Here is a 10,626-nt window from a genome sequence, read left to right as displayed (position 1 = left end):
CAATGCTTACAAAGGCCTCCAGGAAGGACCAGCCTGATACCTGCAAAGGTGAGCAAGCCAACTCCCAGCAGACCCAGGAGACAGGCTACCTTGGCGGCCTTGGGCGGAGTGGGCTTCACCCAAATCTATGGGTATTGCAAGAAAAAACCGGTGGTGAGTGCTTGGCTTCACTTCCTGGGCTTGAGAGGCTTTTAAAAGCCTAGTCTGAGATTCCTTATGGAAGGTTCCGGCAATGCAAACTCAGAAAGGCCTATGTGGCCCGTTACCATTCTTGCCGCCCTTCTGTAAATAATCTAAAGGGATCAGGCTTATTTTGTAAACACTAATCAAGAAGGGGAGTTACTGGAGAGACAAATAGTGCACCCTTGTGGGCTATTAAATTATAGTCGTGCTCATTGCCTTTGAGCAAGGTTTCGGCCTCTGGGTTAAACCGCGTTTTCCGTTCTGCGTAGTTATCTACCTGTACACTGCGCTGGATCCTGCCACTTTGCACGTCCTGTCAATTCTTCTAGTTTCCTTCAAGGTCTGGTTACAACTCTCCAAACCAAGGTTTCCGATTTTCCTCCCACCTTCCTGACTTGGAGTCACAGGGAACTAAGACCCGACTGCCCAGACCCTTCCTGGGCTGAACCTAAACGAGCCCTAGCAGCTGAAGCTGGATGCGTCACGCCATGGCTTTGACACTGAGGACGAGACCATCACCAAAGACATTTGAACAGCAATCCAGGGGGTCCACTGGAGGGCTGCTGCCGACCTCGCTTCACCCACAAAGAGGCTCCCAGCCCAACATCCAGAAAGCTCAATGGGCTGCCCTCTGGACTCAGCATTTCCTCTCCTCCAAACATTACCTTGGTTTTTCTTTTGTTTCCATAGAAACCCCGTCACTTAAATGGTGATGGGTCCCACCATCCAGTAAATACCCACTACGACCAAATCTCAACAGATGGTCACTAGTGAGCAAAGCGACCGAGCAGAAACGGACATACACTGCTCAGCAGAGGGCCTGGCAAAGACTCTCCCCTTGACCACACTTTAGTGGGGTTCCTCCGAGACATCTTCTCAACTAGGCCTCGACCTTTGGGCTTCTTTGCACCCTCCGGTTTTAGCAACAACCCTGTATGTCAGTTTAGAGAGAATCCCCACCCCCTCCGTACCTGCTCCAACCCTCACCCTCCACCGCCTCCAGGCGCTATCTGCTCACCCGGCCTGCCTTCAGCACGAATCCTGCTCCGTCAGTTTAGCAACTACCCGCTTAGCAATTTTCTATCCACCGACCCCTGACCCTGCTCTTTTGCTATAAATCCCCACTTTTCCTCTCTTCTTTTCAGAATTCTGAGGTCTCTTTGCCCCCATTGCAATCGTTCTTGAATAAAATTCTTTCACCACTTCAACTTCTGTCCAGCTCTGTTTTGCTGCGATGTCATTTGTGCCCAGACCTAGGCCGCTCTTGTCCATTCTCTGGGAATCACTGCCGCTCCCTGCCAGTCCTCAAACCCTCCGGGGTGGGGCTGCCAACGCTTCTCTAGAACTTGGGTGGCACCTAGTGGTCACGACAGGTCACCGCCGGTGCTGTGCTCCACACGTCCTGCCCCTGTGCTCCTAGGCCTGAAGCGGGAGGCCTGCCCCAGACCCGCAATGCCCAGTAGAGCACGCGGAAAGATGAGCACTTCCAGCCTCCACCATCTTCTCATTGCCACCAACACAAAGAGCAGACTGGGTGCACCCCTGGCTCTGCCCCTTAAGGGCCACATGGCTCTGGGCACATCACTTTACCACACCCCGCCCCAGGTTCAGTTTCCCTCTTCTGTAATGTGGGGAAGGAAGAAGAGCACATCGTGAGGTCTGAGGCCACCAGTGAGAATGGAAACTGTCAGCAGGGGTGGCTGGTGCCCTTGGCTGGCGTGTTGGACCGAAGGTCCCAGGGCCGGGTTGGCAAATAGCTGTAGGTAGAAGGAAGGAGGAGCTGATGGAACATTCATGGGGGCGTTCACCCTTAAACGGAAACCTGGCAGAAGCCGGGCTGTGATTTAGCAAGAAAATCAGGGTGTGAGGGGGATATGACATAAAGAATTCAACACCCGTGTTTTTGGCCTGGGTGGGGGGCAAAGATGAAGGAGGTCCCCTCAGCTGAGATGGGGAGACACAGGGGCAGAGGCTCTGGCGAGTGTGTGTGAGGATTACCTTCCACCCCTTTTCCAGGACACCCCCGTGGCCATCCCAGCTCCTCATCTTTCAGCTCCCAGATGGGATGTCAGATCCCCGCATTCCTCTGGGAAGCCTTGCCTGACCCTCCCAGAGGTTGCTCATTGCTCCAAGCCCACCCCAATTCCAGCATTTCCCAGCCCGTTTTGCGATTGCCTGTTGACTTGTGTGGCCCCTAGTCGGAGAGCAAGTTGGAGTCGGATGCATTTTATTTCTCTGCCCTTAGCCCAGGCCTCAGTGTGTATTTGCTGAGGGGGTGATGGTTGCCCTTCCTGGAGAGCGGGCTTTCCCAGTGAAAGTCAATGTCACCCCTCTGCCACCCCACTTGCTCCTTTCAGAATTAGGACAGCAATGCTGAGCGGGCCTTGAATCCATCTCAGGCCTACTTCCTCTATTTTACAGATCAGGAGCCGAGGCCCAGGGAGTGGAAGATGGCCTTGGTCTCACTACAACCCCTGTCTTCCATACTGAGCTCCCCCCTGGCCCCTCTTCCTCCTCTGTAGCAGATGGCCAGACACCTCCAGTCCTGAGCGGGACTCTGCTGTGGTCAGGAACTCCCAAGAAGGGAGATGCCCGGCTGGGGCTGGGCCCCCTGGTTCCAGACCTGCCTTTCTGCAACCACTCTGCTCACAGACCTTGAAGACCCTCTCTGATGCCCACAGATCTCAAGCTTCCCTTCTGCAGTTGTAATCACTACGGCACATGCGGGAAGGGAAGTGGGAAAAAAAGACCAATTTACCACATGACGGTGACCATGGGAGCTGAGTCGGGCAGAGCCAAGGAGCCCTGATCCCCAGACCCTCTGCAGACCACCTTTCCTTTCTGTCTTCACACCAGATTTTAAGTGTCCGAATTTGAACTTCTAACAGCTGCTATGGCTCCTAATGTTCTCCCCAGGATATTCAGACACAATTTTGTTTGTTTTCTTTAAATCTTTGAATGTCTCCTGCCCAGCACTGTGAGCGACACCAGCAGGAGCTCAATAAATGTTGGTTGGGTGACTGAGTGATCACATCCCTCTCTGTTCTCCATTATTACATGAGCATGGCCTTTTCCCTCCCCACCTACAAGGTAAGGGGCAGGGGCCATGCCCACAGTGTTTCTATGGCCTCCAGGTACAGCACAGTGCTGCGAACCCAGGAGTCTCAATGAATGAAGACAAATTATGCAGTAAGCTGTGCTGCAGAACAAACCACACCAAAACCAAGCGACTTAAAACAGCAGCCTTTATTTAGCTCACAGTTCTGCCAGTTGGCATTTTAGCCTGGGCTCAGCAGGGCGGTTGTTTTGGTCTTGGCTAGGTTCTCTCATGCGTCTGTGGTCCGCAATGAGTCGGCTTTGCTAATGTTCGCAGAGCATTCTCACACATCTGAGGTCTCAGCTGAGACAACTGGGCTGACTGACTCTGGTCCAGGTGGGCTCCCGCCCCCAGCAGGCTGGCCCAGGCTTTTTCTCATGGTGGAGACAGGTGTCCTCAGAGAGACAAAGCCTAAAGCCTAGGCTGGGGAACTGGTAGACCATCACTCCCACTACATCCTATTGACCAACGCAAGTCACAAGGCCCATTCAGAGTTCAGATTCAAGGAGTGGGGGGAATATTCTACACCTTGATGGGAAAAGCCCAGTGTCACATCGTGAGAGGCGAGGATACAGAGAGGTAAGAAAAACTGTGGCTGTTTTTGCAATCCACCATACCAGTCGGGCATTATAAAGATCAGGGTCCACCCAGGTTAGATCACTTTAATATTTTGTAGAATTTACGTCTGATGCAACCAGGAGCTTCCAAGTTTGGATGGAAATTTTGGATGCCCTCTTGCTCCATTTCTTTGACATCTTTCTGGCCACGACATCCAGCAGTAGGTGCTGATGATCTCATGCTCTGTCTTCTGGGAGGTGACGATGGCCTCAATTTTCTCCCACCTGAGGGTTTTCAGGAGGCAGAACTTAAGCACATGAGAAACAAACTCCGAGTGTGCCTCTCGGGTCCGTGGGGGGGTGCCAAGGCCTGGTTCTGCAGGATGTCTAGCTCACAGCTAGATCTGGACTGTGGGCCCATTCACAAGTCCACCCTGCATCCTGATTTGGGGTGGGGGTGGAGGCAGAGTTTAGGGAAGATCCTGGGGCCTCTTCTCTCCTGAAAATTTCCTGGGATGGGGGTTGGGACATCTCTCTATGCCGTCACCTTGTTTTATTGTTTCCCAGCACTCACTGCTATGAGAACATGTCATTGATTTATGTATAAACGTATGATCTGTCTCCCTCGATAGAATGCCAGGATTTTGTCTTTGGTCTCCAGCCCCTCTGACGCTGAGTGACAAAGGAGTACCTGGGCCAAATGCTGGAGGGTGAGCCACATGAACTGGGGCCTGTTGGGAAAGGGCTTCCCAGAAGTGATCCCAGAGCAGATGCTGACGGACAAGGGGATCCTGTGGCCCCCTAGCACTGGACTTTACGCCTGCCACACCGGGGCCGGCTCAGGAAGAACTGCTTGAAGTTTTTCTCGTAGGTGGGCAGGTTCTCTTTGAAGCAGTATGAAGATCGCTTGTCACACTCGCAGGCCCTCAGCCCACAGAGGCAGCCTACACTGGGACCAAGGGCACATTCACCTGCAGAGAGACAGAGGGTCACTGGCAGCTCTCATCTCACCCCCAGGGCTTGGTTCCAAGGTTTGGGAAAACAGAGAACTCGCCATAAGGAGTCAGGGTTTGAAAAGAGAAAAGGAAAGAAACTTGGACTCCTTTTCCTTCGTCCCTAAGGCCTTGTCACACCTGGCCACATCGCAAGTACTGACTGTAAGGAGTAGCCTAGAAGAAAACAGGAGAAGTGGGGGAGTGCAGGTTGCATGGAGGGGGTGCCCTGGGTTAGTGCACCTGGGTAGCATGTGGGCCCAGGTAATGGGAACCATTTCCTCAGAATTCATCTCATATTTCCAACAGCTTGCTTCACATTTCACGTGGTGTCTCAGACATCAACAACCCAAGACCCCCAAAAGGGAATTCATGATGGAAGTGCTCCCTCCGCCCACCAAGCCTGTCCTTCACCCACAGCAAATGGCACCACCTCCCACTTGAGCCAGAAAACTGGCAGCCAAGCTTGATCCCTCCCCTCCTTTGACTTTTCACATCCAGGCCACCAGCAGGTTCCATTGATTTCTCTGTGTTTAGGATATGCCATGCTCTGCTCTCTTCTCTCCATCTTCTCAGCCACCACCCCAATCCCTGTCATCAGCTCTTTCCCCCTGATGGAAGGAAATAAACAGAAACCTTCTTCAAATGGAACCTGGGTTAGGTTCACTCTCCCGCTTAAATCCCTGCTGCGGGTTCCCACTATGGCAGGAAGACATCCCAAGTCTCCAAAGCAGGCTTACCATGATCCAGCCCTCACCAACCTCTCCACCCTCATAGTCCCTCACTCTGCCACCTACACCCTTCTCCAGGCACACCGATCCCTTTGGCAGAGTCTTGTCCCAGGGCCTTTGCACTCGCTGTCCTCTTTGTCTAAAACAGTTCTCTCCAGGATCTTCGAGTGGCCGGATCCATCCCACTCTTTAAGTCTTGGTCAAACATGCCTTCGTCAGAGATGCTCTCCATGACCACCCGGCCCGAAGCTCTCTCCAGCCACTCTCCCTTCCAGTCCTGTTTATTTCATTCACTGCACTTTCATAACTGGTACTTCTCTTATTTATTTACTTGCTTGTGTCTGTCAGTCCTCATCAGAGTGTGAGCTCTGTGAGGCTGGGACTCTGTCTGTCTATCCATTCCCAGCATGCAGAATAAATGCCAGCACATAGTAGGTGCTCAACCAACAGTCGTTGAATAAATGAACGAAGCCTCCATGGGCCTTTGGGATCAAGTGTCTGCCCTTTTGCCGAATCACCACTAGATGGGGATGTTTTATTTAGTAGTCAGAGCTGTAGTGCTCTGGGGGGGGGGGGGGTGGCTAAGGCACAGCTTTCTCTTTCTAGGTAACTCCCCTCAGCTCCACTCTCTTGAGGGCGAGAAAAGGAGGCAGTCAGACTTCCTGGTTTGTTGAGCTTGGACAAGTTAGCTTCAGCATCCTTATTTATGAAATGGTGATAATAATAATAGTGTCCAAAAAATGACAGTGTCTACTTGGTAGGGTGTGAGGATTTTCATTGTTGTTGTTGACGGACGGAGCGGTTGGGTGTGCCCGGCACACAGAGGGTGCTGTACAAATGCCTGTTATCACGATGCTGTGCCCTCAGCTTCACATGTAGGACAAAGAAGATTCCTCTTAAGCGGGACCCAGCGCTGGCCACAGCCTGTTTGCCTTGCTGCCTCTCCGAGGCCCGCAGTTCCTGCAGGAGCTGTCCTCCCGCATCTCCCTGGAGACCTGCGCTCCCAGGACACGTGGACACCCGCCCTCGCCTCAGCTCCGCCCCTCCATCCACCCTCCTGATGGACCCTGCGCAGGACGTTCCCACCTCTGGTTCCCAGTTCCTGCCATTCCCGCTGTTCCTGCTGCCTGGGTCACCTTTGCCCTCACACCCCTGCCCCATCTGTGAAAAGCCTTGGAGAGCCAACAAGCCCGAGCACTCCCGGGGGCTCCCTCGAGAGCCCCCACCCCCATCCACACCCAGGTCTGGCACCTCAGCTGCGCTTTGCTTCCGCCCCTGGGCAGCCACCACGTTGTGCAGGACCCACTCGGTCTATGGCTGGTCCTCTTGGGAGGAGGGCTGCTTGGGCACCGGGCCGCCCCATTCAACTTCACTCCCTGCAGGGCCTGGCACCAGGCGCTGTCCCTCACCCAGGTGCTGTCTCTGGAAAACTTTCTCACCCTGCCTAGGCCCCCTCCTGTCCCTTTCCCCTCTCCCTTTCCAGCTCTCCTCACTTCCACCTCAATTCTCCAAACTCCCTCTTCCTTTCTCTCGTGCCCTTCTCCATGGCTGCGCAGGCCGAGAGCCTCGGGTTCAGCCCCTTTCCTCCCCACCCCACATCTAACCCATCAGCAGGTCCTATTCAGTTACCTCCCAAACACACCCAGCACCTGACCCGTCTCTCCATCTCCACCTCATCACACCCGTCCCAGCTGTGCTGACTCTCCCCAGCTACTGAAACAGCCCACTCATGGCCCCCCCTTTTTCTTCCCATGCTCCCCAACTTTGTGGTGGCCACAGTGATCTTCCTAAAGCAAAATCGGTGCAGGTCACTCCAGGCTTCTAACGATGCAACAGCTTCCCCCACAACTGAAGGGGAGGGTGAGCTCCTTACCCTGTCCCCACAGCCCTGGCGGACTTGTCCCTGTCCAGCGTCCAACCTCCCCTCCCCTCCTGTCTCCTCTGCTCCCACCACACTGGCCAAACGCCACCTCCTTAGAGAGGTCTTCCTGAGCCATCTAAAGTAGCCATCCTTCCCTCCCCGTCCCTTCACCATTCTTTACCTCGCCACCTTGTTTTAGATACTTCATAGCACTTGTCCCTACCCAAATGTACCTTTGCTTCTGAATATTTTATGGTCTGTCTCCTCCTTAGACGCAGGCTCCTTCCAGGCAGGCAGCTTGCCTGTGGTTTCAGATCTTGAGCCCTGAGCGCCAGTGAACAGGCCGCCACCGCCTGCTGCTGCCTCACTGGCCCGGCTGCCACTCCCTGTGGGGCAGCGAGAGGGGCCCATCCCAGGGACCAGAAAGCCAGGCTCCCGGTCCAGACCTGCTGCCCGCATGCGCTAGGATCTCAGGTGCTTCTCTCCCAGCCTGTTCCTTGGCTTTTAAATGGAGATAAGCACCTGCATTGGTTATTTAATGAGTTTTTCATTCATTCACTCATCAAACAAACAGGGATCGAGTTCGTAGCACGGGCCTGGCCTTTGGCTAGGACCTGGGGGTACAGGTCTGAGCGAGCAGACCCCACACGGCACAGCTCCGGGGGCATCCTCGGGCTCTGTGGGCTCTGAGGGCTCTGAGAATGAGTACCCCCCCCCCCCAAGACACGCTCGTTCCCTGCTCTCCTGGGACTCACATTCTATTACGGGGAAAGTTGATGCAAAAGTAAGCAAGATCGGTTCAGGTGGAGGCAAATGCTGGGAGAGAGAAATGGTGATGTGGTGAGGAATGAGCTCAGCAGTGAGGGAGGAAGATCTTGGCAAACAACAAATTCCAGTGGTCACCAAGCTCACCTTTCTCGCTCTGGCAGAGGGAGCAGTCCCGTTGGCTGCAACTGGTGTCTGCCTCCCCCTGCCAGGTTCTCCCCGCACAGCATATGCATGCATGTGTGGGTGGAGGAGGCTGTCACCACTGGCTGATCCCAAAGTCCCTTGCAAATGCCAAGTCCTTATGTAAACCCACCCACAGGACAGATAACAACCTCCCTGGTTGCAGGAGGGCAGCCTTCCTCGCCAGGCCCCAGGGCTCAGGTTACAGGCCTATCTCTGCACTGATCTCCTCCTGACATTTAGGGATGTCTCCCTCGCTCACCCACCGCATCCCAGAGCAGCCACTGGTTGCTAGGCAACCTGGGCCTGGGCCTGGGTGCAGGATTTCAGAACTGGAGGCTGGGGAGGCGATTAACCCTTGTAGGGCAGCTCTTTCAACTGCAGTGTAACTGGGGATGGGCGGGGGCGGGGGGGGGGGAGAGCTTTTATTCTATAAGGGTTCATGACTTTAGCTCAAGGAGATGCTTCAAAGAAATCTCTCAACAGTAATAAAGAAAATCCCAGTGCTTTCCCACAAGGTAAAGGGGGAAAGAAAACCTAGATGAAAAAAGATTTCTCAACCTCTAAAACCTGCCATGGGCCAGAGCCTTTAGTTGGATTACTTTAGTTGCTCCTTACAGCCACCTCATGAAGTGCGTATTATTAGCTCCATTTTACAGATGAGGAGCCTGAGGCCCAGGTGGTTTCACAATTATCCAGCTAGAAGGGGTGAAGCTGGGATTTGGACCCAGCTCTGGCCAACTCCAAAACATGGCTCTCTCTGGGCCTCTTAGCGGGTTACACAGAACTAGAACAGAAAGATCTGGGGCACTGCCGAGGAGCAAACTCCATCTGCCTTTCTTTGTCCCCTGGGCCCGGGCTGAGCCTCCTGATGAGTGTGCTGCAGACCATGAGATGCATTTGTGTGAGGCCTCCAATCAAGAGCACCCACTGCCCTCCCGACAGTCCCCTGCCGGGGGGGGGGGGGCAGGAGAACCAGCTCTGGGGTCAGAGGACCTGGGTCCAAAGCCCAACTTTTCTTTCCCTGGCTCTGTGACCCTGGCCATCTCACTTGGCCTCTCTGAGCCTCAGGGGCCTCCTCGATAATGGGGAGAGTAATACCCACCCCAAAGGTTTGTCATAGGGGTTCCAGGTGCTGTCACAGATGCTCGTAACCTGCAGCTGTTGTTATTACCTATTTTACAGTGAAGAGACTGAGGCTCAGACAACTCAGGCCAGATAGCATGTTCCAGAGCACTGGAAGGCTCAAGACACATGTGTTTTAATTTCACCTGTTACGTGGATCAAGCCTTTCCCCTCTCTGGGCCTCAGTCTCCCTGCTGCTACAATGAAGGGTTGGTCAGGATGGTCTTTAAGGGCACCTTCTGCTCTAGAGAACACCAAGAGAGCAGGGCCCGAGGCTGCTTTGTTCAGTGCCCCTGCCCCTGGCACAGTGCTGGCGCTGGATGGACACTTAATGGGCGCTCGGTCATTACTGCGCAAGTGAATGAATGTGCCTGAGTCTCCCTTGAGGTCTCAGCAGCTATCAGCAGCAGCCCCAGAATTAAAAACCAGATCAGCCAGGTCTGGGCCTGTTCTAGGATTCAGGGTCTTGGCAAGGTGGGGTGAGGACGGCAGGTGTCGGCCTGGTGCTCACTGGCCGGGTCAGCTGAGGAAGGGGATGCTGATGTCCTGGTGGAGACCAGGAAGTGTCCCTGCATGCTAATTCCCTGAGCAGGCTCTGGGCCCCGGGAGCCCTGATCAGGTTTCAGGAGCAATGGGCCACTGTCACTCAGCAGGGACTGTCCAGCTCCCAGCCTCTGCCTGCACCTCCTGCCACCACCCAGCATGTGTCAAGCAGAGGACATTTCTGCCTGCCACCACCTGGGGCTCCGGCCTCTGTTCCAGGTCACTCTCCTCTGCCTCCTCCACTCCTGGGGTCCTGGGCTGTGGCTTCAAGACACACTCACAGCTGTGAATAACCGTGCGTGGGGAGGACGGGGGTTCCTGCTACTGCCGAGGCCAAGGAGGAGGGGAGTCGCACACTCTCAGCGGACGTCAACCACAGCTGCGCTGGGACGAGCCGCATTCACAGGAGGCCACGGCCCAGGGCTCTCAAGGGTGCTGCCCTTCAGACTGAACTTGCCCTACACACGTCCACATCCCAGTAGCCACAGGACATCCCCCAGGAAATCGGGGCCACTCCCCACGTGCTGGATACTCTGTACTTGCCCGCCCTTGTCCTTTGCCCATCTCCTTGAATGGCCTCGATGACATG

General features: G+C 54.6%; 1 protein-coding gene across 15 annotated transcripts in view; it reads right to left on the bottom strand.

Moving 5' to 3' along the window:
- Positions 1-3,409: 3,409 nt before the first annotated feature.
- PLA2G2C (phospholipase A2 group IIC) overlaps positions 3,410-10,626 on the bottom strand; it is a 32,114-nt gene continuing 24,897 nt past the window's right edge. For 11 of the 15 annotated variants that reach the window (XM_081144473.1, XM_081144480.1, XM_081144471.1 and 8 more), the window contains one exon: positions 3,412-4,808. In XM_081144473.1, coding sequence (XP_081000599.1) covers positions 4,639-4,808 — 170 coding nt within the window. In that variant the 3' untranslated portion in view covers positions 3,412-4,638. Of the gene's footprint in view, positions 4,809-10,626 lie in introns of all 15 variants that reach the window. The other 4 variants (XR_013999347.1, XR_013999348.1, XR_013999349.1 and 1 more) reach the window with 2 other exon arrangements.

The sequence above is a fragment of the Miniopterus schreibersii genome (genome assembly GCF_964146895.1).
Source record: "Miniopterus schreibersii genome assembly, chromosome: 8".
Classification (NCBI taxonomy): domain Eukaryota; kingdom Metazoa; phylum Chordata; class Mammalia; order Chiroptera; family Miniopteridae; genus Miniopterus; species Miniopterus schreibersii.
Note: the sequence above shows the minus strand (reverse complement) of the source record. Positions and strands in the feature narration are given on the sequence as shown.